Below are 27,866 nucleotides of genomic sequence, written 5' to 3' on the forward strand. Positions count from 1 at the left end.
TGGCTCTAGGGACTGAAGCCCCCCTGTCTCCCCCACCATTGCGCCAGATGTGGCCGCGGGGGAGGGGTGGGCGCAGGGCCCAGCTGGCAGCGGTCACTCGGTGGTCCTCTCCCTGCAGAGTAAGCACATTCTGTGCCAGCTCGCCAGGCCTCCTCACTCGGCACTTCCTCCAGCCCACTTTCCAGAGGCAGCAGCTGGGCCCGCACAGTCCAGCACTGGCCGGCCTGGGGCTTCCATCCCCCGTTCAGCATAAATCCCATCAATGGCCTGTCCTGCGCTGCCTACCCAGGTGCAGGGGCCTCGGCTTAACAGCCAGTGATCATGGTTGGTGGGGGAGACCCAGCCCTGCCCCATGTGGGGGACAGAGGGCAGGGGCACCCAGAGCCTGCCTCATCCTTTCCCCCCAACCCACAGTGGGCCTCCTGGTCCTTTCCTCTGCAATGTGGTAAGGCATCCCTCTGCTTCTGTCCTTTCTCTGCTCCCCAAGCCCGCTGCTAATCAGGTCTGATGTCTCCTCACTCCCCCGTGGATTTTCCAGAGCCTGGAGTTCTATCGGGGGTCGCAGGACACCGGCTGCCTCTTGGGAAGCCCAGAGACAGAGCAGCCCAACCCAGAGCTGAGTACACAGTAGGCTCTTAATAAAGTCACATACTACTTACAAGCTCTTTCAGCCCTATACCCGTGGCCTTGCAAGAATCCTTCCAAGGTTCCTAGTGCCAGGGACTGGCAACAAGCCTCAACCGCATGGCTAGGTCTTAAAACTGTGGGTGTGAACCCAGCCCGTAGGGACAGGGCCTAGAGAGGAGCTGCCTGCCACCCCCTCACCTCTAGACAACTCATGCCCAGCCTAGCCCAGTGACTCGAAGCCCTCAGTTGACCTCAGCTCTGCACCCTTTGCAGCCTGCCCAGGTCTCCCTCGGGCCCCCCCTCTACAGGTTCCAGCCAAAGGATGCCAGGAGACCTCCAGCGTGGAGAGGAGGAACCAGGCAGGCTCCTTTGGGCTCACAGAGCTGAGGGGGCCTTGTCAGCAACTTCAGGAGACACAAACTGGAAGGGAGAAGAAGGCAGAGGGAGGGAGTGGAGAGGAGGGAACCCCCGGGGTTTGCTCTGGGCTGGGTGCAAGGAAGGACAGAAATATAAAAGAAATAGAGAAAATTGGGGGGAACACCCTTGGAGATGAACCCCTCCCTTCTTTCACCAGAAGAAAGAAAAAATAGTGGCCACATGCCTGGCACTGTGCTGGGTACTTCCCATAATCCTCTTATTTCATCCTCCCAAACGTACCACGAGAAAGGTATTACTGCCCCTAAGTCATAGATGGAGACTCTGAAGCGCTAAGAGCTTACCAGGCTTCCCTGGGGAGCGGCTGGGGGCCAGGCCAGGACGCTGGCTCAGTCATCCTGGGGACCCCAGGTCTCCAGCCTCAGCAGAGAAGGCTGGCAGGGCCACAGGCCTGGCCCAGGGAGTCCGTGCAGAGGCCCCAGCTATGTTCAGAACAGAGTTTATTCAAACAGAGCCTAACAGGAAACTTGGCTCCTCTGACTCACTCTGATTCGACCTTATTAAGAAAAAAGAAAGAGGAGCAGGAGCCAGCACTGGGTAGGGTTTCACACCAAGAGCTGGCTCCCAGGCAGAGGCCAGTTGAGCATGATGGCCTGTGCCCTGATCTCCCCACAGCTCCGAAGCCCTGAGGCAGCCCCTGCCCACTGCCTGGCTCGAGAGGAGTGGTCCTGCTTCCTCCATTCTGCCAGTGGGGCTCCCCTACCTCACAGCCATGCTCTGTTCTCCCTCTGTTCCTCCTCTTCCCTCCCCATCCCCGCCTGGGGGTACCCCGAGGAGGCCTGTTTCCACTTCTCCTTCTCCTTCTCCTCCTCCTCCTCTCCTGGCGCTTCTGCCCATCTGGTTGGCGGGAGGGCCCTACAGGACCCCAGGGATTCCAAGCAGCTGAGGCCTGCACTGCAGGGGGCAAGCCAGAGGGACGGAAGGTTTAACCCTCCTGGTGCCGGCCCTCAGTAAGCCTTGTTCAGCACCTGGCTCCCTGTCCTGAGCCAAACCAGTTGCTTCTTGCCAGGGGTCTGAGATCAGGCCCCACCCCAGGGGAGCTGAGGGACCTGTGTTGAAAGGCTGCTGGCTGGATTATGGGGGTAGACAGATGCCCTGAGTCACCTGAACTAAGCCTCACCCTGAACCAGGGTGTGATGGGCAACAAATGCTGGCTGGCAAGGATGGGGGGCGGGGTCCAGGGTCTCTGAAGAATTCCCACTCTGGCTCTCTCCTCCCAATCTGGGCTCCAGGTGTTTCCAAAGTAGAAGGGGACTCTGGAGAGACCACATTAGGGGCAGGTTCTTCCTCCTTGGTGTACAAGCACAAGAGGGGAATTTCTGTCCTCCAGTTCCCATGGCCAAGTGAGAAAGCAGCCCAAGGGAGGCATTCAGAGGGTGATTTCTTGGATGCCAAAGTGTTCAAATTTCTGAGGCCCCTCCTTTTACTGCTGAGAGAATAACGTCCCAAAGCACTCTTGGGGACCATCTGGTCTAATCCTCCATTGATCAAATGTGGTGAATGGATGAGAATGGGAAAAGGACTTCCCCAAGATCACCCAGCAACTTAATCACAGCAAATGGACTAGGCTCATTCTCCTGAATCCTCCCTTCTGCTGCTCTATGCTTGCAGCACACGGTGCCTTCCTCTCCCACATCAAAGACAGCCCCTGGGTTTCATTTTATCCATGTGCACACTCGGGTTATTAATAGGCTATGTCGACCCCAGAGATGCAGGGCAGATGATGGGTGGGAACTTGATCTCTCTCCCATGATTTCACAAGTTCTATTCAGCACAGGGCGTACTCCCATTCTACAGACTGGGGAGTAAGGCCCGGGGGTGTGCCAAGAGGGAAAAAAGCTGAAGCTCTGGCTTCTTTGCATTCAGGCCCAATGAACTAAGGTGCACCTGAGGTCCAGAGTTAGAGGGTAGTTCAGCTGAGAGATACAAGGAGAGTGTCGCAGCAGTGGCTTTGAAGAACAGGAGACCAGGGGTCCTGGGAAGAGGCTGAAGTGGAGTCAGGGGCTCATTCAAGCCCAAACAGGAAGCCAGCAAGGTGAGACCAGGAATGCTGGGTCCAAAGTAGAGACAAATGCCCAGAGTGATGCGGACACTTCGGCCCTGTTATGCCTGCCAGGGCCCCACTCAACAGGCCTGAGTCCCCAGAGGCCCCCTCCTACTCCCTACTTCATTCCCTTCCTCAGAGGCAGGTCTGCGGCTTGGCTGGGAGCTGCAGGGACTGAAGGAGCCCAGCAGCTGGGGGACAGACCACATAGCTAAAAGCCGGCGGGCCGTAGGGCCCCGCGGAGGAGGCCTCAGCAGGCGGACCAGGCTGCTCGAAACCTCCCAATGCTCTCAGCCTGTTGCTTATTCATTCAGAGTGGGAAAGCGCCAGACCAGCGGCCAGCCAGTGCCGGGCTGGCCATGTAAGGCCCCCAGGCGGTCTTGCCTGTCCGGTGCCCTGCGGAGAGCCTCGTGCAGCCCTGGGCACCGCCCCTGCCCTGCCCTGACCCCTTGGCCTCGAAATGCTGTCATCGGAGGAGCGGTCCCGCTCGGGACAAGGCCAGGATGGACAAAGCTAGAGCTCGGGCAGGCAAGGAGCCGTCCTGTCCTCGAGGCCGTGGGAAGAGAAGCACGCACAGGGGGCCGCTCTTGAGAGCCTCCTGGTCCACCAGGCCTCTGCAGAGGACCCACCATGTCTCTGGCCCGAGCCCGCTGGCAGCTGGGAGCCCTGGTGTGGGGCGCCTGCCTCTGTGTTCTGGTGCACGGGCAGCAGGCGCAGCCGGGGCAGGGCTCAGACCAGGGGCGCTGGCGGCAGCTGATCCAGTGGGAGAACAACGGGCAGGTGTACAGCCTGCTCAACTCGGGCTCAGAGTACGTGCCGGCGGGGCCGCAGCGCTCTGAGGGCAACTCCCGGGTACTCCTGGCGGGCGCCCCGCAGGCCCCGCAGCGGCGCAGCCAGGGGGGCCTCCGGCGTCGGCAGGCCCCGTCCCTGCCCCTGCCCGGCCGCGTCGGCTCGGACACAGTGCGCGGCCAAGCGCGGCACCCCTTCGGCTTCGGTCAGGTGCCCGACAACTGGCGCGAGGTGGCCGTCGGGGACAGCACCGGCATGGCCCGGGTCCGCACCTCTGTCTCCCAGCAACGGCACGGGGGCCCCGCCTCCTCGGCCTCGGTCTCGGCCTCGGCCTTCGCCACCACCTACCGCCAGCCGCCCTCCTTCCCGCAGCAGTTCCCCTACCCGCAGGCGCCCTTCGTCAGCCAGTACGAGACGTACGACCCCGCGTCGCGGACCTACGACCAGGGCTACGTGTACTACCGCACGCCGGGCGGCGGCCTGGGCGCCGGGGCCGGGGCCGCGGCCGTGGCCTCGGCGGGGGTCGTCTACCCCTACCAGCCCCGGGCGCGCTACGAGGAGTACGGCGGCGGCGGCGGCGGCGGCGAGGAGCAGCCCGAGTACCCGCCGCAGGGCTTCTACCCGGCCCCGGAGAGGCCGTACGCGCCGCAGCCGCCGCAGCCCGCCGACGGCCTGGACCGCCGCTACTCGCACAGCCTGTACCACGAGGGCACCGCGGGCCTCGAGCAGGCCTACCCCGACCCGGGCCCCGACGCCGCGCAGCCCGGCGGCGGCGGCGGCGGTGGCGCCTACGGCGGCGACGCCCGCCTCGGCTGGTACCCGCCCTACGGCAACGTGCCGCCCGAGGCCTACAGCCCGCCGCGCGCCGTGGAGCCGCAGCCCCCCTTCCGCGTGCTGGAGCCCCCCTACCTGCCGGTGCGCAGCTCCGACGCGCCCCCGCCGGGCTCCGAGCGCAGCGGCGCGCAGCAGGGCCGCCTCAGTGTGGGCAGCGTGTACCGGCCCAACCAGAACGGTCGAGGTGAGTAGGTCCCTGGAGCCCAGCCCCTCCTCCGTGCTGTACGGGAACGCGGCTCACAGCTGCCAACGAACGACCCCCGCCCCGCCCCCATCGACAGCCCCAGCCCCCGGGCTCCCACCTCCCACCCAGCCTTCCCCTCTCCAGGCCCCACCAGCAGTGCCAGGATTTGGCCAGGCAGGCCCGGGCTCTGACCCTGGCTTGGGGGTTAGGGAGTGGAGGGACTGGACAGGCTTTGCAAGGAGGCACCTTCCAGACCCGGCTTGGGTCATCCAAGGATAAAGTAAAGGAGCCCCTCTCCCGACCTCTCCTTCATTGCAATCAGGGCATGTCCTCCACTCTTGGAGGTGCCCCTCTGCCAGCCACACAGGGTGAATCAGGAGCATCACAGTCAGAAAGGCCTTAGGGGATGGCTCTGGGGGTGTGGCAGGTTCCTGGTCACTGGGCATATGTGAGCTTGGCCTGAATGAGCAGGAGGTTAAAGAGAGGCTCTGGCCCCAGACAGGAGTCCAGACTAGAAGACCAAGAGTTCCTTCAGGGGGACACTGCAAGGCCCGGACTGGAAGGGCGAGTGAGGCACTGGCCTGGGCGCCAAAAAACCTTAGTAATTGAGGTAAGTAATATTGTAATGCATTTTTAGATTTAAAAATGCAAGAAAAGATGAGCAAAATATCCAAATTTTAAATAGAATTGGGGGTGGGGGAGGTGGGTATAGCTTAGTGGCAGTGCTTAGCATGCCAGAGGTCCTGGGTTCAATCCCCAGGACCTCCATTAAAAAAAAAAAAGTACACATCCCTTTCTAAACAGAATCAGTGATGTTGCCATGCCAAGGTGTAGGTGAGCCTGAGGCAAACTGAAAAACCGTCAATACTGGTCAGTCCTCATTTGAAATTTTGATGTTTTGTTTGTCAGATTTTTTTTTTGCGTTAATTTTGATTTTTTTAAAATATTGCCTCAAATATTACTTCTCTTAGTTACTGAGTTTTTAGGCACCCTCTTAAATTTTGCACCCCAAGCCAGTGCTTCACTCTCTTCACTCAGTTCACCCTAGTCCTGGCTCTAGGGGAGAGTCCCAGGAGGCAGCTGTGGACGGGGTGGGGGTGAAGATATGACCTAATCCTGGGAAAGCCCAGCCACCTGCTTGCGAGGACGCAGCAGAAGGGCAGCCTTCCTTCCTGTGACGGGCACCTCCGCACATGCCGTTAGCAGACGGGCTGCCTTGCAAGGGCCCACTAGCGGTCCGGCCGGAGCTGAGCGGCCACTGACCTAACCTCTGTCCTAGAACCCCTCTTCCTGCTCCTGTCTGCAAGTCCAAAGTCAGCTTTGGTCAAGGTTTTCCTTTCAGCCCCCAGTGTGTATGCATTCCACGCCAGCCTTGCCTCTTTCAGGCTGCAGTTAAAGCCCTGATTCTCTGCTCCACACCAAGGTTGCTGTGCTGGGCCCAGCGGTAACGACTGAGCACTGCGGGGGCCCAGGGGCACAGGTACTGCACTCCCAGCCTTTGCTTCTCTGACTGTGTCCGCACGGGGGCACTGCCTTGTCTCCAGCCATACTGTCCTTGGGTGAGAGGCTGCTTCTGGGGTGGAGAGGGGGGGACTCCTATCTCTCTAGGGTCTACTGGAGAGGAGTGTCCCCACTAGTAGCACTCACTCCCTCACATCCAAGGCGTAGCACCCCAGTTGAGAACCTGCAGGAGCTCAGGACAGGAGCTAGATGGAGGGCCCTTCTGTGATGTGACGTCGGATGCGTCCTCCTGCCACCGTGGCCCCACCCACATCTGGACCTCACCAGGACTTGCATCCCTGCAGCAGGGCACGTTACAGCTGTGCGCCAACTAGTCCTAGAGCTCCGTGGAGGAGAGCACATTTTATCTACAGGCTGAACTTTCGTGGCAGCTTTTCTTAGAATGCAAGACTGCAGAGTGGGGCTCAGCCAGAAGCGGTCTAACTCTGGGCAGAGGAGAAAACCGAGGCCTCAAATAGCCCTGCTGGCAGAGCTAGGCCTGGGACTCAGCGTTGAAGCCAGCGGGTTTTCTAAGGCTCCTCTTTGGCCTAAAAGTTCTTAAGGTTCAGAGAGGGACTGGCCAGGGCAAAGCCATATCTGGAATGGGGCTGCTTGGTGCTTAGCAAGGCCTCTAGCCATTACCCCTGAGCCCCAGGGTTCACTTGAGATTAAAGACATTTCTCCCCTGAAGGTAGTATACCAAATGCCAAGCTGAATCCAGGCCCTGCCCTGGGGAGGCATAGAAAAGGGGGCACCTTAGTGCTATGATGGAGCAGGCATGTGGCAGATGGGTTGGGGGAGCCCAGGGGAGGGCCTCCCCAGTCAGAGGGTTAGGGCTCAGAGAGGACTTCCCAGAATAGGAGGCATCCAAGCACTGCATCCTCCAGGTGCCCCTTCCCAAGTCATGGGGGGGATGGTGTTGGGGGAGGAGCAGAGTGCAGGCCTATTCGGATCTCACAGAGAGGCCAGAGAGGGAGCAGTACCTTCTCCATCATTTGTTCCTCTTCCCACCCTGCTAGGCCGGGACCATGGAAAATCTCAGTTCAGGGAAGGCCAAACCCTGTGCTTGAGATCAGACCCCCAGGCCTGGTGCGGGAGTCCAGGGCGGATTCTCCGAGACTGACCTCATTCCTCCTGGCCACACACCCAGGGGTCTGAGGCTGGGCGCTGGCAGCCGGCGTGTGTGTGGGCGTGGATGTGTCCTCACAACACCAAACACATGTGCGCACCGCCTACATCCCTCCATGTTTGGGCGGTTTCCAAATGCCTGTCGGGAGCCTGGTTTCTTCCTTGGGCTCCTGCTGCACCCTCTTTCCTCCTTTCCTGGGTGGGGGCTGCCCAAGAACTCCTGCAGTGCTGTTCATTGTCCCTGAAATGTAACTGGAGGGAAGGCGGGGAAACAGAAGCCCAGAGAGGGTCATACACCTGGCCTGGCTGTCACAGCAAATCTGTGCAGAGGTCTGGAGGGTGGCCGGTGGCATCCCCTGTGCTGTGCCTCTCCCTTTGCCGTGGCCAGGCCCTCTTTTCTTGGCCTCCTCACCCCTACTCCTGCCCCCCACAGCCTCAGCTTCTCTGAGCTGATGGTATCCATTCACCTAAGATGACCCCCAACCCCAGAAGACCACAGTTCTTCTTGCAGGGCATCCCCCTTACACCCCAACCCAGCCTGATTCACTGGCTCTGGCAACCCTGTGAAGGTCACATGGAACAGGCCACCCCGGCTGTCCTCCCAGGGCATCTGTGGTGGCTGTGCCAGCCTTGCCTGGCATGAGTCCTCCATCCCTGCCCTCACACAGCCAGTGGGAGGCCAGGAGGGAGCTGTGGCTGCCTCCTCCCTGGTCACTGGCCCCCAGCTTCTCCCTTTACAGTCCACACCCTACACACGGGGCAGATACACTCTTGCGCTGCTGAGCATGTTACTTTTCAGCTCAGGAAGTTTCTGTGGCTCCCAAGGGCTTCAGAACCAATCTCAACACCTTAGCCTACCGCTCCAGAACCAGAGGCACCTCCTTCCTCTCCTCCCCTGCTTCCTCTCTCAGGCCTCCACAGCCCCATGAGGGCCTGCTGCTCCTGTTCCATCTCCCTGTGTCCCACACAGGGGTTGTAGGATGCTCCGCTCTCCATCCAGCCCCCTGCACCCAGGAGTCCTGAGGGAGCCCCTGAGGGTAGCCCTGCTCCCACCGCCACCCCCACTGCCTGCCCCCCTCCCCTTGGTGGCCTCCTTGCCTCAGGACACCCACCCACTCCCACAAAGCTTGTAGTAAATGCCGGGAAGGATGGAGCAGACCTCCCCTTGACAAGCATCCAGAGTTAGAACCCCCAGGCGGGGACAATAACAACCTCAGCCACTTACTGACCAGCACATGCTGAGTTTAGTGGCTTGAATGTGCAGCTTCGCTGACACGGCCTCCTAGAGTGGTGGGGGCTTGTCACCCTCTGGTACAGATGAGAAGACTGAGACCCAGGGAGGTGTCACAGCTGGTGCGGCTGAGCCAGAATTCAGACTGAATCTGTCGTCTCTGCATTGGCCCTGGTTTGACCCAATAAGACCTTCCCTCTACCTGCGAGCCAGGCGGGGCAGGATTTGAGCCTGGGCCTCGGTTCCCCCAGTTGGCCCTGGGGCAGGGGGGATAATTCTGCAAGCATAGGTTGGACACTTTCTATGTCATCTCCCTTAATTCCCACAGCCACCCCACCAGCCAGGGGCTGTTATTTGTCCTATTTTGTAGATAAAGTGACAGGCTCACTAGCTGATTGTCACACAGTCTCTTAGTAGTGAAACCAGGGTTTGAGTCTGTATGACTCCCCATCCTGAGTGCTTAACCATCATACATTATTTCCCCCCCCCAATTTTCATGTATTAGGCTTTGCCTTGCACATCCATTTGGTCATGCAGCACATAGTTGACTTGTACCATGGCCTGGGCACTAGTTGCGACAGTGAGATGGAACAGTGAGGGCGCCTGGCTCCGGAAGCAACGAGCACTTGCCCAGTGTGGTGCTAGCGTGAAGCCTTGTCATTCCCACTCCAGACTCCAGATCATTTGTTTAACAAACACCTTTACACGGCAAACAGTGTTCACTCAGTGCCTGACACTGTTCTTGGAGCTTTACAATTAAAGTCCTTCATCATAACTATTATCCCCATTTTGCAGATGAGGAAACTGAGGCCCTTGGAGGTGGAGCCCAAGGTCACGTAACTGGTGACTGGTGGAGGCAGAATCACAGCTCAGCACCTCTCTTTCCTTCCCTGAAGTTGTCTCAAGTTGCTCCTTCAGGAAAAAATGGGGTCTTTAGGCCAAGGAAGCTGTGGGAAAGGGTCAGACAGCTGTGGAGACAGAGGGACTTGGATCCTCTTCCTACTTCCCTGTTTGGCAATCGAAGGTCACTAGTGGCAGAACAAACAAGTCGTGTCCGGGGCGGCCTCATCGCCGGCGGCTGACTTCCTGTCTCCTCTCATGTCATCCAGTTGCAAGGCCACATCCTCTCTCCCCTGCTCTCAGACTGGACCATTCCTGCAATAAGAGCTAGCTCCCACCTCAAATAATCATAATAGCAACTAGTATTTATTGAACCCTTAATATGTCCCAGGCACTATACCAAGCATTTCACTTTCATTTCCTCAGTTAATCCCCCAGCAATCTTGTGAGGTAAATGGTATTATCCCCATTTTACAGAGGAGGCCACTGAGGCAAGTAACTCGTCCAAGGTCTCAGAGTTCATCAGTGGCCAGGCTTGGACCCAGGCTGACTCTGTCCCCCACTGAACCACCCCAGCCTTCCCTCCACTTCCCTCTACTCAGGGAAGGGCATGTCTCCATGTTCATTGTTTCTCTCAGGTCTAAACCCCTAGGACACCAAAAGTTGGGTTTTTGCCTTGAGTTTGCAGGTCCCACAGAGACTTTCAGGGTGGTGGCAGAGCAGGGTGGAGGTTCCTTAGGGCTTTGCAGGCATGAGGCTCCTGCTGCACTTGGCCTGGGGGGTTCTGACTTTTTGTCCCCTCCCCTCCCTCTCTCCTCACCCCAGGAGCCCCCATCTCAAAGCCCGCTAACCTTCAAAGGGGCAACTCTCCCCAGTAGTCCCAGCCCAAGTCCACCCTACTCCTGTCCAAGCCAAGAACACATGGAAAACTCCCCAGGGCAGTGGCTGGAACGGCAGGAAAGGAGCGGTGGGGGGAGGAGCGGGTGGTCCGCCCAGGCAGCCCACACCTGCTTCCAATTCTGTGCCCAGCATTCCTGCGGGGCAGCGATCTGCTCAGGAGGGAGGCCGGAAGGAGAGGCTGGGTCTCTGGGTCTCGTCGCTCCCCTGCCCTGACCTCATGGCCTCACCACAGGTAGCTGGACCCAGGGGGCATTTTTGTCTGGATTTGGGATTACAGGGGCTGCACCTGGGTCCCTCTCCCTCTTACTGATGAGCACCCAGAAACCGGGCATTTCGGGATCACCTGAAAATGGAGAGAGGGTGTCAGAATACCAGAGCAGGAAGGTACTCAGATGGGAAAGTCAAGGCCTGGGGGGCCTTTGCCACCAAAATCTCCGGAGACAACCCACCCTCCTTCCCCTTCGTGGGCGAATGGGAACCACAGGTTTTCCAACCCCAAAGCTAATCCTTTTTCAAAAGAAAGGGCTTTTGGAGTCAGTCCCAGCCTCTGCCTGATAATGAAGGCTGTGCTTGCACAGGCAGTGCCAGCAGGCCCTTTCTGGGGTGCCGGTGTCTGTGCGAGTGCTTGCTGAGGGCACTCAGGGGCCAGGCCCTGAGCTGGGTACAGAAAATTCAGGGGTGCCCTGGACCCATCCCTGTCCTCACCGAGGTCCCCGCCAACAGCGAGAAAGCAGGCAGGCAGGATGTCATGGGTCAGGCCCACTTCCATCTCGCCCGGCTCTCCGGCTCTCAGAACACGCTGTACCCTGAGTCCTGCTGGGCCAGCAGCTAGGTGGCAGGCAGAGGACAGTCTCACCTTCCCCTGCCCCCAGGGGCTCTCGTCTGGCTGAGGAGAGCAGATAAACCTCTCCTGAGGAAATTCAGCCATTCAACAAACGCTCATTGAGCGCCTTACTGTGTGCTGGTGCTGGTCTAGCTTGGGTATTCACTAGTGAAAGAGAGAGAGAGAGGGAGAGGGAGACAAAATCCTTGCCCTGGTGGATCTTGTATTTTCATGGGGTAACATAATAAAGTAGAAGGTGGTAAGTACTGTGGGGAGAATGGAGATAAGTAAGGGAGACCTGGAATGTTGAGGGAGGTTGCAAAGGCCACCAGGGTGGGCCTCATGCAGGGGACGTTTGAGCAAAGACTTGAAGGAGGCAGATGGGTGAGCCATGCAGCTGTCAGCAAGAAGAGCATCCCAGATGGGGAACAACCAGGGCAAAGGCCCTGCGGCCCTGTGGTTCTCAAGTGTGCTCCAGTGTAGTTAGAGCAGTGTGGCGGGGGAGTAGGGGCTTAATAGGCAACAGGGCCCAGGCCATGGAGGGCTTGTAGGCCACTGTGAGGACTTTAGCCTTTACCCTCCATGTATTGGGGAGCTTCAGCAGGGTTTAAGCTGAGCAGTGACATTTAAACAGGGTCCCTGACTGCTATGCTGGGGAGGTAGGCAGTTGGGTCAAAAGGGGGCTGGTACAGAGATCCAGGCCGAGATGATGGTGGCTGGGCAACAGGTAACAATGGAGGTGGTGGGCAGTCATATTCAGGATGTGTTTTGGAGCTAAAGCTGATGGGATTTCCAGATGGATTGGATGTGGGGTGTAAAAGAAAGAGAGAGGTCAGGCAGAACAGAAAAGGTTATGCCTGTGCAGCCGAAAGGATGCAGTTGCTATAAGCTGGGATGGAAAGGCTGTGGGCTGAGCAGGTTTTATAAGAAAGATCAAAAGCTCAGGTGACTGAAGGGTCTGAGGGGCAGGGAGGAAACCCAGGACACCGCAGGATCTGCAGAGGCCCCTGACGTCAGGGGCACTAAGCCGGGCCTGCAGGCTGGGCCGAGTGGGAGCGTGGCGGCTGTGTTCCAGGAAGAGTGTGAGTGAGTGAGGTGTGCAAGGAGGCGGCAGAAGGCTTGGCCAGAGGGAAGGGTAGCTTACTCCCCCAAAGGTGAGCAGTGGCCTCCTCCCAGCCCCACCCCAGCTGCTTCCTGGGCAGTTTGCTCAATGGAACAAACACGGATCCCCTCCTCTGAGTCAGGTCCTGCCACCCAGAGGAGCAAGGCCATCGCTGTCCCAGACTGCCTGTCCCAGCTGGTGGGGGCAGCAGGTGTGTGCCAGAAGAGGGATGAGGGAGGAACACCAGTAGGGGCAGAGGGGGGCTAACAAGGTAGGCTTTGGGGCCTAAAGACTGTATTCCTCAGTGAGGGCATATGTGCACACGTGTGTGTGTGTGTTTAGCAGGGAGCTCCAGGACAAGGGCACTGTGGGTCAGAGGTCAGGGGCAGAGAAGTTTAGGTGTACTAGGGATCTGCCTACTGACCCTTAGGATTAAGAGCTCTGGAAGGCCAGGTTGAGGCCTGACCACAGAAGGCCTTAGCTGCCACCCTGAGAAGTCTCGGCTTGAAACCGCAGCAATGGGGGGCCGCCGTTGAAGGCTGTGGGCCAGGCTTTACGGCCATCCTAGCTCCTTTGCCTGGGCTGGGATTGCCCTTCATGGGGGGGCCACGCGGATCCTGCAGCCACTTGCCTGCCTGCCCATCACGCAGGTGTGGCACCGCCAGGCCTGCGCTGACAATTTAATGTCCTGGTTATTAGATGATAATTTTACAGGGCACGGAGCTGCCAGCTCCTGCCCTGGAGGCCCTCCCGGCTCATCTTTATTCAAGGCCGTGCTCTCTGCGCTTTCTGCTTCCCCACCTGGGGGCTCTGCTGGCGTCTGGTGGCCTGAGCCAAAGCGCCCTGCTCTGCACGTATTTCACAACCCGCAGGCTCAAGAGATTAGGGCTCTTTTGCATGCCTCTTTCCTTCATCTGCTTCCTGTGAGCAGGAGGCCTGGGGAGGAAAGATTTTGCAGGAGACAGGGTGTATGGAACCCACAAAAAAGGGGAAGCCAAAAGGAAAGCAGGTGAAGTGTAGGCAAGCGACGGGAAGGCAACCTCAGACCCTGGGAGCTGGGCAGCCTCCAGGAACCGCGGAGCAGGAGGGAACAGATTTCTCCTAAAGCAGGAAGGATTTAGGTCAGATGGTGGGAGAATTTCCTGGCTGCTGAAGTATCGTCTGCAGAGGTTGTGAGAGGTCTTGGGCCCCTGCCCGAGCCGGGGAATGGACTGAATAGCTCCTGAAAATATTTTAATCTCCAAATGTTTATGGAGCCATCAAACCTGCACTCAAGGGACAGTTAGTCTAATCTCCCCACCATCCACGTGGGGAAACCGAGCCGAAGAATGCGAAAGGGACCCGGACGACGGGGCACTGGGCAGGATGGCGAAGTCGCCTGCTGGAGTCTTTCCCATAAGAAGGCCCCAGCTGAGCCCTGCCAGGGAAGGGGAGGACAGTGCTTAGCTTTCCACGGGCTGGCACGTGGGTCAGCCGGCAGCTCCAGGCCCAGCCCGGGGAGTAGGGCAGGAGGACGGGGCTGGCTGGTCCAAGCACGTCGGCCCCTCGAGAGGCAGTGTGAAGGGGCCCTGAATCCCCAGCAGAGGAAGGCCTGGGGGCAGAACAGGAAAGCAGAGTGCTGTGTCTTCACCTCCCTGGAGGGTCTGATGAGGCCACCAAGGCTGAAGGGCTTCCTCAAGACCAGAGGCCGCCTGCAGATGGCCTCGGGACCTGATTCAGTCTCACCTGACCCCTCCCCAGCCAAGCAGCCTGGCTTCGTCACCCCAGGGGCCTTTGCTGCCCTGACTCAGTGCCCCCTCCCCCCCATCCTGGTCCAGGTTCCCTGCAGCCTGAACCTCCGTGAGCAGCACACCTTCTGGGGAAGCGCTCCCAGGGGCTCAGCCCCAGGCTCCAGGGCATGAGTGAGGTAGAAGATAACCCATCTGCATAAATGGAGGCCATGAGGCCTCGAGAGGGGCCAGGCCTGCCCAGAGCCACAGAGGTCTGTGACGGAGCAGGGCGAGAAGTCAGGCTCCTGCCTACCTCCTGGGCACAGAAGGCAGGAGGCTGATAGTGACCAGGCTTCCCTGGGTAACCTGAGCAAGACCATCCATCTAGCCTTTGAGCGGTCGGCCACGGCCCCAGGGGTGCAGCCTCTGGAGTCTGGCTGGATCAGCCATGGAGAGGGCATGCTGTGTAACCCTATCTCACAATGACAACAATGAACTAGACAGATCTTAAAAGTTTACAGAGTGAAAAATCAAGAAATGAAATGAGTTCTATAGGGACAAAGTCATTTATATACTTTAAGAATATATACTCACTTCCAAATCACTGCAGATGTTATACAGACAAACAGATGTCAAAGGTATGTCTGAGGGTCAGGGTGAGGGTGATGGTTAAAAAAATTTAATTATGAGTGGAGCCTGGCAGAGACCAGTGATAATGGTTAGTTTGCTCTGAAATGAGAATGATGATAAGTTCAGTTCTCTCCATTCATAAAAACAGGCGTCTCTGGAAAAAGTTCCCATTGGAACCTGCTTTCTAACATCTTTGGTGCTAGGCCCAGGGGCTGATGACTCTGTGTGCTCCAAATAAGAGATCCCAGCCCCCACCACAAAATTATGTCCCTTGACTGATGGTTCTCCCTGTCTTCTCAGAAACCCTTACCCTGTCTCCAGGGCCTTCCTTTAAAATGCACACTTTCTTGGGACGTTGGGAAGGGAAGGTGAGCACAGGGTCTGGTTGTAACTGGACTTCACCCAACATTGGCCACTTTGCCTAGAGTCCTCGTTGTACCCCGCAAACCAGGGAGAGCAGACTAGCACCCCTACCCCTCCATCCACAAGCCCCCACTCAAGCCTGCCCTCATCCCCCTTCCAACATCACAGAAGCCACCGGCTTACCCAGGCCTCTGTGGAGGGGCCGACAGCCCAAGCCTGCGGGCCTGGCTGCTGATGGAATGCCTCCTGGGAAGGTGGGCGGAGAAGGAGGCATTTTTCCTTCCTGGAAAAACATACCAGCTGAGGGAGGGGGCCTGCTGTTCCCAGGGACCTCAGCAGGGGATCCTGAAAGGGGGGGGGGCCCAGCCCGAAATCTCTAGGCTGCTGTCTTTTCCAGCCGCTTCCCCCAGAAAAGTGAGGGTGTGACAGAGGCAGAGCTCCGGCAAGGGGAGCCTGTTAGGGACATCACAGGACCCTTGTGATGGTCAGAGATGTAGAACAGAAGAACCATAAAATGGTTGGAGTGATTCCACTGAAGTTCTGGGGAAGGCACAACGAAGCTGAAGTGATTGAAAAGCAGATAAACGGTTACCTGGGGTGGCGGGGGTAGGAGGGGGATTTACTGAGAAGGAGCAGGAGGGAACTTTCAGGGAGGGCGGAAAAAAATCCATAGTTTGATTGTTGTGGTAGTTACGCCGTGTATACATTTGTTAAAACTTATCAAACCGTATGCCTAAAATCTGTGCATTTGACTATATATAGATTATACTTCGAAACCTCATTTTTATAAAAAGAAGAATAGCAAGTGGTATCCTGGAAGGAGGCTGGGACCTGGGAGCTCCTCTTGGGGCCAACCTGACTTGCTATGTGACTGTGGGCAAATTCATTGCCCTCTCTGAGCTTCCGTTCCCTTCAGCACTTCTGTGTGCTCCAGGATCTTGCAAGGGACAGGGTGACATGAACTCTCGTGGATGATTGGACAGTAAAATATTAAGCCCCTAATCGTTAAAGAAGCTTGCCTGACAGGCTGACAGGACAGGGAAGTCAGTCAGCCTGGGAGCATGGGGAGTTACCCTGCTGACGGGTGACTGGGACCCAAGGCCTGCCTTCTGGGAGCGCATAGTCTGGAGGGGAATAGACACAGGTAAATATGATGAAATATAATTATAGATCAATACAGATCTAGTAGTGAGACAGAAGTGTGTGTAGCTTGGAATGTCACTGCCAATCAGGGAAGACTTCCTGGAGCAGGAGGCACCTGCCTGAACCTGAGATTCCTCAACAGTAAGAGAAGGATGGTCATCTTTGGCTCAGTACAGGACCAGGGTCAGGGCTCAGTGTGTGACCAGGATCAGGACTTAGTATGTGGTCATAGTCAGGGCTCAGTCAAAGGCCAAGAGTGGCACCAGCCCTTACCGGCCTTGAATACCCTTGGCCTCTTAACTGGCTCTTCCAGCTTCCTTGGACTGCATAAATCAACTCATGAAATGGCCTAGAGAGGAAGGGTCGGGCCAGAAAAGCTTTGTGGAGCCATCTGTGCAGTGTTTATTGAAACCAGGGCCTGGGGTGGGGGTTGCAGCCCGTCTGGTGCCAAATGCTGGGTCTCCTGAGGCTTCAGGCCCAGCTGACCCACTGCCATATGTTGCTGAGGGAAAGGCTCTTAGATGATGGGAAAGGGGACCATTCCTGTCTTCTTCACCCCCTCCCCCTCAAGCTTCTGGGGACCAGAGAGTGAGAACCAGCTTGATACCAAGGTGGCCCCTTGCTATCAGGGCCTGAGGATCCCTTGGGAAGTGACTGCAGGCATTCCTGGGGGCTTGAGTAATGGGGCCTGGGCTGGCCAAGCAGCCCCCATCAGCCAGGAGCCACCTCATCCCCACCCACCCTTGTGCTCGAGCTTCCTCTTCATTCCGAGTAGGTGAGGTCACGCTGGCGGCTCCTGCGTGAGGCCCAGGCCCGGGCGAGCAGGGGTAGGGTCTGGGAGCCCCAGGGATGTGTTTGTGAGGGGTGGCGTGCAGGCAGACACCTCCGTGGAAGGCTGAGAAGCCAGAGCCCCATCCTCTGCCTCATCTTCTGGGCCTGTGAGCTGACAAGAGGGTTTTGGCAGTGGGAAGAGGGGGCTGGAATCCTGTCCGTGTGACTCAAGCCCCCTCACCATTGCCTGTCCCCCAAGAGCAGAGGGCTTGCAAAGCTAAGAGAAACTTACAGCTTCATTTTATCACTTATCTGCCAAAATCCCTGCAGCCTGAGAGGGGAGGGGACATAGAGGCCCAGGCCCATTCCCCTTTAAGTCGGTGGCTGAGCTGGGATGGAGCCCAGGGCTCTGGAGTCCCCCCACCCCCCACCACTCCCACACTCCCAGCATCAAAGTCTCTCCTCCATTTCTCATGCAGATGGGATCTGCACACCTGAGTTTGGTTTCTGTTTATTCCTAACAACTCTCACTAGGGCTAAGTTATGTATGGAGAGGGGGGAGGCGAATGAGCAGATCCCCGGCTCTAGCAAGTCCTGGGGGACAAGCAGTCCCAGAGGCGGGGGCAGACCCCAGACTTCCCTCTGGCACTGGGCCCTAGGCCCTGCAGGGGAGGAAGCCAGACCTTACTCAGATTGGAGGCCAGAGGCTGCAGATAGGGGAAGGTGGGGTCAGGTCTGGGGGCCAATGACAGGAAGAAAGGAACCCTGAGAAGGCGGGGCTGGGCGTGCAGGCCAGAATCCTGCCGCTTAGCAGCCTGCTCTGGGGAGGTATTCGCCCGTGAGCCCTTCCCGTCCTGGCCACCCCTACTTCTGCAGGCCACTCTTTACCTGGCTCTGCCTCGGAGCCTTCTGCCGCCCAGTTCACACCAGAAGCCCAGGGCTCTCTCTCGGCAGTTCACAGAACACCAGCTACGGGGGTGAGAGGAGAAGAGGGCGTCTGGGGGTGGTGCCCAGAGGCCCGAGAAATAAGGACACGGAGAGTGTCTCAGCCAGGAATTACTTGGTTCACTCAGTCCTGCCTCCAGGCCCTTGTTCAGGCTACTCCCCCTGCCAACAATACCCTTGTATCTTCTCTGCTCTCCAAATTACCCCTGGGCTCAGATCTTGCTCCCATCCCAGCTCTTCCAGGAGGCTCAGCGGCTCCCACAGCATGGAGCTCCAGAGGTGAGCCCCGTGCTCCTGACGCCCTGACGCCACACATGAGCTGAGGGAGAATGGTTCAAATCACACACCTAGCTCAGGCTGGGAGGCTTCCAGGAGGAGGCAACAGCTTGGGTTCCGGGAGGAAGGAGAATGGCAAGGGGCATTTGGGGTTGGGAAGGCCTCTGGGCCTTAACCATGACTGGCCCGACCCTTTCCAATGCCAAGCACGCCTCCCCCTCTCCCTCTGCCCACTGCAGGTCTCCCTGACTTGGTCCCAGATCCCAACTATGTGCAAGCATCCACTTACGTCCAGAGAGCCCACCTGTACTCCTTGCGCTGTGCTGCAGAGGAGAAGTGTCTGGCCAGGTAAGGACTGAGGACGAAGCGCAGACAGTGTCTCAGAGCCATCCAGAACCCGTGCTCAAGCCGGCCGGCTGCCTGCGGGCTGCACGACCCTGGCCAAGTGCCTGAGCCTCTCAGGACCCTGGCCTCTTCATCTGTGGCCCTTGCCTGCCCCAGGGGGGTCATGTGGGGAAGGGAATGTGTGTGATCCAGCATTTCTGTCTATGTCATTATATGAGGAACTTAATGGCATTTCATCTTCACACCAGCCCCAAAGGTACGTGTTCCCCTGTCAGTGAGAGGAACTAAAATCTTCTGATCTGAGCTGCCTCATCAGAAGATTCCTCCTGGGGAGCCCAGGAAAGTCGTATGTGGGGGGTAAGCCTTCAGGTTAGAGGGCAGGATTAAGGAGCCATCTCCACAGAGGACAGGTGTGGCTGTCCAGCAGGGGCAGTGGGCATGGGTGACAGCGAGGCCTCAGTTATGTGTTTGCACTAGAGAGAAGGGAAGGACACCAGTTTACTCAAACCTGGGAGGTGAGCACAGCCACCTCTCTGTTATTCCTGGGTGATTCTGCCTCTCACAGAGCTGGCTTCTAAATTTAGTGAATATTCTGTTCAAAGATGTATGTTTTGGGGACATCTTCCTGTGCTAAAAGAACTAGTTAAAGATTACGTTGGCCACCTTCTTTTGTTGACATCCCTCTGTGTTGAAAGCACCTATTTTTCTTAATTATTTGCTTTTTTTTTTAACATTTGAACTCTATTTACCTTCACTTTTTTAGTATCTGGGAAGCCCTTTGGAACTGAAACATTTTCTCACTTATGGAACCTCCAGTTCACTGCCACTCAGAATAGCTGACCACAAACTGTTACCTATCTGTAGCAAGATAAGGAGCTTGCACCAGAATGTAACTCAGCTCACTGCTTCCTTATCAAGAAAGTCTCCCTTCAGAAAAAAGAAGTGTCAGCTGAACCAGACAGTGTGACGAGCGATGCAGCTGATTAGCGTGCTGGTGCAGGTTCCCGTCTCATTACAGACGGGCCACAGACAGCGGCCAGGCACCAGCCCAGGGCCCACACATGAGTTCCACTCACTCAGCCTGCCCACTTAGGTCTTATCCTTGGGAAGAGGGCGTCATGGTGCTGCTCCTGCTAGGATCCCTCCAGTGGGGAGGGATTCGGCCTCTCTCGCAGTCCACTGAGGCTGAGTTTTGAGGAGTTTGAGTCAAAACCAAACTGTCACCGCATCTTCACGGAGCATCCTGTGCGCCCACACCTGAGCTCCTGGACAGGCTGGGGAGGAGGCAGCTGGGGCCCCACCCTGGGGGTGGGTCTCCTGGTCTAGCTGGAGAGAGTGGCCCACCCATGGCTGAGCGACCGAACCGAGAGACAGGGAGTGGGAGGAGAGCTAGAAGGGACAGTTGGCAGGCAGGAGCTGTGTGAGGTCAGCGCAGGGAGCAGCTGGCCGGGACCGAGGCATCAGCGGAGGCCGGGCGTGGGATCAGACCTAGAAAACGCAGCAGAACTAAGCCCTGGAGCCCTCGGAGCTCGTCGGAAGTGTGGGCTGCAGGCTGCGCCAGTTCACAGACAGCAGGCGGAACCCAGATGAGGGAAGGGACTGGCTCCAGGTCTCCCCAGGAGTCTGTGGCCAAGCTGGGCCTAGAACCCAGACCCTGATGGTTTCCCACGGTGTGCTGAGCCGAACAGAAGGGCAGGATTTAACTGAACAGAGGGAAGGAGGATGTTGTGTTCCAACACAGACACAGACAGATTCCAAGCCTCCCTCAGACAAGGCCAAGGTCCTTACATCCTGGCAGACAGAAGCCTGCACCGCCTGGTGTCCAGACATCCTCTCAGAGAGAGCTAATCCCCATGACGGGCTACCTCCTGCCTCTGGCCTTAGGACCCAGACCTTAATGAGTGCCAGGGAAGTGCCCCTGAGGCTGGCCAAGACAGCTGTCATCGGTCAGCTGGAGAGGGAGGAGCCTCCAGCCAGCCGGGCTCCTCCAAGGGGTGTGCGCACGCGTCCCGCCCTGCCGCCCCGCGCGTCTCTCGCTTTTCCCTTCTCCCCTCACAAGGCTCATCTCAGTGGGCGGCTGGGATCAGCAAGTGAGTTGTGAGCAGGCAACCTGCTCCAAACCTGTACTCCCCAAACAAAGAAGGGCAGGTCACTGGCCTGAAGCCACACAATCAGGGAGAGGTGGCCTCATCACACGAACCCAGCTCGGGGCGGGGGGTCGCAGGCAGTGCTGTTAGAGCTCACAGGCAGTCAAGATTTCTCTAACTGGGGCAATCAGGGCAGACTTTCTGGAGGAGGGGACCTGATGTGGGTCTAGGAGTCTGGGTGAGTTCTGGGTCAAGTGAACAGCACAGTCGGAAGAATAGTTTAGTGAAAGTTGTCTGTTTGGGAAACAGTGTTTGAAACTGGAACCCAGGGTGTGGGGCAGATGGGCAGACAGGACCAGGGAAGTGAAGAGGCTTTTGACACTGAAGAGCCAGAACCCGTATCTTAAGCCCACGCCCGAGACGGCATACTTTGGACAACAATTAGGGCTCTGTCCAGAGGAAGACTTGTCAGAATCTCCTGGATATGGCCATTTCTAAAAAGCCCTCCAAAGACTTTGATGTGCCCCCACCTTCAGGAGCTGTCCCCAGCTGAGAGGCGCTGCAGGCATCAGGGACCCTCACAGGGTCATCGTCAGGCCAGATGCTGCTTTAGAAAGACTCCCCTGGTGGCCGCCAGCCACACGGTGGGGGCAGAAAGGAGGGGAGGAGAGGCCCGAGCCTTGGCCGCCTCAGGGGCAGCCGTGAGGCTCTCCGTGCTGGATGTGTGTGCCTGGCACCCGACCCCGCTCCGGTCTCCCGCGTCCCCACAGCACAGCCTACGCCCCGGAAGCCACGGACTACGACGTGCGGGTGCTGCTGCGCTTCCCCCAGCGTGTGAAGAACCAGGGCACCGCAGACTTCCTCCCGAACCGGCCGCGGCACACCTGGGAGTGGCACAGCTGCCACCAGTGAGTGGGCGGCCCGGGCCCGGGCCCTGTGCTCCCCTCCCCTTGGGCACCCCGGGAGGGGCGGTCCTGGTGGGGCGGCCCGTGAGGTACTTTCTGCCCAGGAGCCATCACCGGGGAAGAGCTTTTCAGAGGAGTCTCAGCGAAAGCTGGACTGAAAGACGAGACAGAGAAAGACGGGTTCTGACAGGATGGAAGTGTCTAGAATACGGGAGGTGGTATGGGCGGGAGCCCAAGAGGGAGGGAGGGGTCCTGAGGAAGAGCCCTCCTAGGGTGACTGGCTCAGTGGGGACAGCAGAGATGCCACCTGTGGGACACAGGGACTAAGGAGCCCAGACTGGTCAGGAGTGGCGTCACAGCAGGGTCACCCGGGCCCGCCTCAGGAGGGGGACGGGATGGGAGGGCCGGGCGACCCCGCTCTCCCCCTCCCCACCCCCAGACACTACCACAGCATGGACGAGTTCAGCCACTACGACCTGCTGGACGCGGCCACAGGCAAGAAGGTGGCTGAGGGCCACAAGGCCAGCTTCTGCTTGGAGGACAGCACGTGCGACTTCGGCAACCTCAAGCGCTACGCCTGCACCTCTCACACGCAGGTCGGGCTGGGAGGCAGGCGGGGGCTCGGGAGGCTGCGGGGAAGCCCTGGCCAAGGGTGGGGCTAGTGCCAAGGCTCCCGGCCGCTCAGCTCGGGCGGGCCATAGTGTGGTCTCACACGCAGGTTGGGCTGGGAGGCAGGCGGGGGATCGGGAGGCTGCGGGGAAGCCCTGGCCAAGGGTGCGGAGGCCGGGCCAAGCGGAAGATGGGCCATTGCCAAGGCTCCTGGCCGCTCAGCTCCGCCGTAGTGTGGGTGGCGCCAATCCTCGGGCCATCACGGGGCCCCTCGGGGACCCCCCTCCGCCCCCAGGCCCCGTCCTACATCATTCCCAGGGGTGTCTGAGCAGCCACCCTGGGCCAGGGTCAGGACGAAGCACAGAGCAAGGAGGGCCCCGGGCTGCGGCAGGGGGCGCGGGGCGGCCCTGAGGGGCGCACAGCACCCAGCCTCTGCTCCTGTCCCATTCCCTAGGGCCTGAGCCCGGGCTGCTATGACACGTACAACGCAGACATCGACTGTCAGTGGATTGACATAACTGATGTGCATCCCGGGAACTACATCCTCAAGGTAGGGCCGTAGGTCCGGGCACTCCTCCAACCCCATGCTCACGCTCAGCGTCCCCGCCTCTGAGATGGGCTTCACCCTCCGGGCATGTTCCCTCCACCCCAGCCGCTGAGCAGCTGCTGGCATTCCTGGGGGGCCACACCTCCCATCTGAGGGTCTTCGCCTCAGACAGACACAGCCTCTTCCACAAAGACACCAAGGAATCTTCAGCCCAGATGTGGTGATGCTAGAGGAGGTGGTGACTCTGTCCTCCCTAAGTGACAGAGGACTTGGAGAGCCATGTGGTCCATCCCCCTGTCTGTGGGCAGGGCAAGCTCTGTACCATCCTGCAGAGACCACTGCCCTTCCCTGAAAGAGACCCCCAGCTCCTCACAGGACCCCTGAAAAGTCAAGGGCTCCTGTTACCAGTAGTCCCTTCTGGCCTGAACCCCTCCTCCATGTACACTCACTCCAATGCCACTCCCCTTGGGGGCAACAAGTAGAAAAGCCCGTGAAGGACGCATAGCCCAGTGTGGTACATCCAGGCAGGCTGGGCGGGGGCAGATCATAGTGACCTTCCCCAGGGAAGCCAAATCTCAGCCTCATCCTTGCAGGTACAAAGTGAGGGTGGGGCGCACTGCTCCACGCCAGAGTAAGGGAAGAGCAGAGAGCTTGGGCCTGGGAGCTTTAACTGGGAGCATGAAGACGGGCTGCTGGGGGGCTGCGTTCAGAGCCCAGCAACCTCGAAGCAGTTGGTTGCAGCCCCATCCCCTCAGCGGGCTCGGTGGGGCCTCTGCCCAGCCTCACACAGGGCCAGGGCTGTCAACGGTATTCTTCTCCTTCTCTCGTTCATCCACTCACCAAACTCCTACAAAGGCCCCTCTGAGTTCTAGACACTGAGGATTCAAGACACATAAGTAATGCGCGGTTCCTGCCCCTAAGGAACGTAACTTAAATGCAACACCACTGCGCCTGTTTTTAATGTACTGCAAATAAGGCTGGATGTAGTCTGCCCCAGTGGAGCTCCCCTATTCCAATCAGTCCAACATTTAAAAGATTTCCTTGTGTCCCAGCAGCTCCTCTTACACGTTAGGCTTGGGCCATCATTTCAGTGAGTGTCAGGTGCCTTACGCTCCAGGGTAGGAGATGCCACCTGGCATCAGACAGGCCTTCAACAGGTCATCTAAGCAGGCATGCACGGTGAAAGGGTGTGAGCCTCGGAGTCAGGGAGGCCAGGCATAGGATCCTTGCTCAGCCCCCACTCACTGCTGCGTTCCCTGGGGCAGTGGTTCAACCTCTCTGACCATGAATGCCCCATGCAGGGTCCCCCTGGCCTGGGGTCTGCGGCTGAGGGAGCTTCCCATCTTCCCATAAGGATGCTCCGATGAGGTTTTCTTTGACTACGAGCTGTCTCTTCATTCCTTCCTCTCTCTGCATGTCCCCCATCTCTCCATCCGTGTGTCTCTGTCTCTGTCTCTTGCGCTCTCCTGGTCTTTCTCCATCTCCCTGTCTCCTCTGCATCCGCCTGTCGGCCTCTCCAGCTTCCCTGTGGAGGCACAGTCCCCCCACCAGACCCCTTCTCCCTCTGTTCCTCTTCCCCTTCAGGTGCACGTGAACCCAAAGTACATTGTTTTGGAGTCGGACTTCACCAACAATGTGGTGAGATGTAACATCCACTACACGGGTCGCTACGTTTCTACAACAAACTGCAAAATCGTCCAGTAAGTGCTCGCCCACCCTCCTCCCCGCCCCAGCCCCTCCCCTACCTGAGGAGCAGGCAGGGCCGGGTGAACACGGAGGATCCCTGCACACAGCTGCAGCTGGGTCTGGCCCACAGGCCGAGTGGCGGGGCCTTGAGCGTGCCCCGCCCAGGCCGCGTGCTCGCAGCGGGGCCAGCGGGGCCAGTGGGGCGGGCGCCCCAGGCCTCCTCGGGTGGAAACCAGCTTGCTGGGTGGAGTCGCATGGGCTCTGCAGTCCTGGTTCTGTGACTCCCTCGCTCTGTGACGTTGGGCAGCTCGCCTCACCTCTCTGAGCTATTTATCTCTTAGGCACTTCCCACGCAGGTTCATGAGGACTTAAAGGCCTGATGTCTGTGTGTGTTCTGGAACCCATCAGTGGTGCTCCATGAATGGCTGCTGTGTGATCACTGGTGTCCTTATCAGGGGGACTGAATTAAGCAGTGCCAGACTAGAAGTGATTCTGCTTGGAATGAGCCGTCATCAGCCCCTGGGCCTGGTTGTGGGGGGAGTGGATAAACTCTGGGCCCACGCCTTTGGCTCGTGGCTCCTGGGCAGGGTCCTGAGCTGTCCCTGCCCGGGGCTGGCTGTCTTCTGCCTCTCTCCTGATTCCCCACATGAAGTACTTTACAGAGGGACCCCCTGCTTACAAACTCACTAAAAAACCCTACTCCACTCCATGTGAATTTTAAATGTTTGATCAGGTCAAAGCAACTCTTTTCCATTTCAAAAGTAAAGAAAAATGGAGTAGTCTCCTAAAGCTTTAGTCCATCAGCTGGGGGGACAAATGGCAGAGATTCTAAGGCCCAGAAACACATCTTTCCCCAAACATGTATGCTTATGAATGGCCGACAGGAAGGAGAGGTTTAGCCTATGACCAGAGTCAGAGCTCAGTGTGTGCCCAGGATTAGGGCTCAGTGTGTGTCCAGGGTCGGGGCTGCATGTGACCAGGATTGAGGCTCAGCATGTGGCCAGGGTCAGGGCTCAGTGTGTGTTTAGAGACGGCCCTTTCCCCTTGGCTGCTACCACTAAGCTGACTTCACAGCCCCCACCATTCCGTGGGAACAGTAGCCTCTGGCTCAGTTCAGAGATGAGGTTCCTCGTCAGCAGAGTGAGAACAGAGTCATCCAGGTCACAGGGTGTTTGAAACGACAGAATCCCGCCCCATCCCTGGCAGCTTAGCCCTTTTGCAGGCCTGGTTTCCGGCACCTCCTCACTTCTCAGGGCCTATCTCTGTTCACTTAAAATCCAGGGCTCACCTAAACGGCAGAGGTTTTCGGAGAAGAAGCGCGAGGGAAAGAGAGGGGAGGGCGGACAAGAGCAAAGGGGGCCGAGGGGTGCAGGGAGGCCGGGAGCCGCCTCCCCTCCTGTCCTGCTGCTGGGAAAGGCGCGAACAGCACCCCACTTCCCAGGCGGCATCGTGGGCTGGGCCCCTCAGCGAGGCAGACAGAGCAGCAGCATCCCTGAGCCCCCCTCCTGGGGCCTGCGGGCGCAGGGAACGCCGGGGCCCTTCCTTCCGAGCCCTTTACATAAGTGCTTGGAAAGGCTCGCGTCTCATTAGCGCGTCTCCACGACCCTGACCGCAGGCGGGCGGCTGGGCCAGCACACAGGAAGCCGGACGGAGCCTTCCCAGAAAGGCCACGGGACTGACGCCTGTGGGTTTCAATCATGTTTCTGAAAAGGAAAAAAGAGGCCTTTTTTTCAAAAGTATTGAGATAGAAAAAACAAGAAAGTATTTCCAAACAGTAGCAGCTCTGCTAATGGCCTAGAAAACAATTTGGAACTCAGGGCATGGGGGGGGGGGGTGGGAGTCCACAAAACCCCTCTTCTTGGAGCTGGGGGTGAGGGGTCCCGTCCCCAGAGCCAGGAGCACTGAGGGAGGTGGAGGCCTGGGCTGCCCTCCCACGAGGGATCTGGGCGGTGGGAGGGAAGCGCTCTGCCGGGGAGGCAGTTGGGGGGCCCTGCTGAGTTGGGCCGGGGCGCTACCCCTGAGCCTGCTCTCTTTCCTTCCTTAGGTCCTGATCTCATGGAGGGTGTACAGACGGCCAACCTCCCCACCTCCTAAAGCAGGCCCTGCTCCCCAGGCAGCCTCCCGCCAGGACAAGCCCGGCCGGGGGGCCCAGACCCACCACCCACAGGCAGGGGCAGCTGGACCCCGAGAGCATCCTTCCCTGCCCGCCTCAGGGAGCGAACGTGGACTGAAACCACAGGGATTCCGGATGCCAGGCCCAACTGTGTACTTAACTTTCCCCTACAACGTTGTTTTGTCGGTCGTTGGTTTTTATTTTTTATATTTTGGCCACACCACAGCAAGATTGCCCAGGCCTGGGCTGAATAAAACAAGGTTTTTCTACTCTGTGGTTCTGCAAGTGGCCTGCTGGTCGGGCTGGCCAGGGCTAGCTTGGGCTCAGAGGACATCCTTGGGCTTCATCCCGCCCTAGCAGAATGCGGAAAGGGTAGCCACAGCCCTGCAGGACCACAGCTTGACCGAGAGGGCATCACACCCACTGTGGAAACCCCGCAGGGTTTATCTCGGGGCCAAGCCTGCTGCGAGGGAAGAGGCCCACGCCCCACTAGGGGAGGGGCGCAGGTATCTCATCCTCCACCCCCATCCCCCCTGCAGCCGCACACTCCCACCCCCCTTGCTCTCTCACACAGTCACCCACTCCACCAGCCACTTGCTCCCTTACTCACATATTGAGCGCCTACTGATCGCAGGGCCCATGCTGGTGCAGAGCACACACCAGAAAATCAGTTCCTGCTAACAGGATGGGGGGGTGCACCCCTCAACGTGAACTCATACCTAGTGATAGCCCTTTGGGGCAGCAGTGGAGCTGTCACATGGGGGGGTGGTGTCTGCCTGGGAAGGGAAAGAAAAGTTTACTTGGCAGAGGCTGATGGGGGTGGGGTGGGAGGTGGCCCTCTCGCTCCCGCCCTGGCATTGGTACCCCGAGCTCTGGATACTGAATACTCTGCACCCACCTGCCTCCTGCCAGCTCCCTTCCTTCCCTGGGGAGTAACACTAGTGAGAAAGGGAAAGAAACTTGGTCCAAGAACCAGGGCTCTGGGTTCCCAGGGCCAGTTCTCCTGCTCAGTGGCTGTGTGGCTTTGGGCAAGGCATACTATACCTCTGTGCCTCAGTTTTCCCATCAGTAAAAGGGGAATGCTCTCCTGGCTGGCCCACATGCTGACACAAAGAGCCACTGAGCTGCTGCTGCAGGTGCAGGTCCTGGGCGAGCGGCAGGGTGTCGGACCCCCCAGGTCACGGTGGACTCCCCAGCCTGCTGCAGCCAGCCTCCTCCAAGGAGAAGGGGCGCCCCCAGCCATTATGGCCATCACACTATTCACGCCTCAGGGTCCCAAAGGGTGGAGAGGGAGGGCTTC

At 58.4% G+C, this 27,866-nt stretch overlaps 1 protein-coding gene across 1 annotated transcript; it reads left to right on the plus strand.

Moving 5' to 3' along the window:
• Positions 1-3,395: 3,395 nt before the first annotated feature.
• On the plus strand, positions 3,396-26,836 carry LOXL1 (lysyl oxidase like 1). The gene is made up of 7 exons (XM_032469373.1): positions 3,396-4,913; positions 18,514-18,622; positions 21,477-21,614; positions 22,051-22,207; positions 22,675-22,770; positions 24,352-24,467; positions 26,498-26,836. The coding sequence occupies exons 1-7, from the start codon at positions 3,737-3,739 to the stop codon at positions 26,502-26,504; spliced, it is 1,800 nt and encodes a 599-aa protein (XP_032325264.1). The 5' UTR covers positions 3,396-3,736; the 3' UTR covers positions 26,505-26,836.
• The last annotated feature ends 1,030 nt before the right edge of the window (positions 26,837-27,866 follow it).

Source organism: Camelus ferus, chromosome 27 (genome assembly GCF_009834535.1).
Source record: "Camelus ferus isolate YT-003-E chromosome 27, BCGSAC_Cfer_1.0, whole genome shotgun sequence".
In the NCBI taxonomy this organism is placed as follows: Eukaryota; Metazoa; Chordata; class Mammalia; order Artiodactyla; family Camelidae; genus Camelus; species Camelus ferus.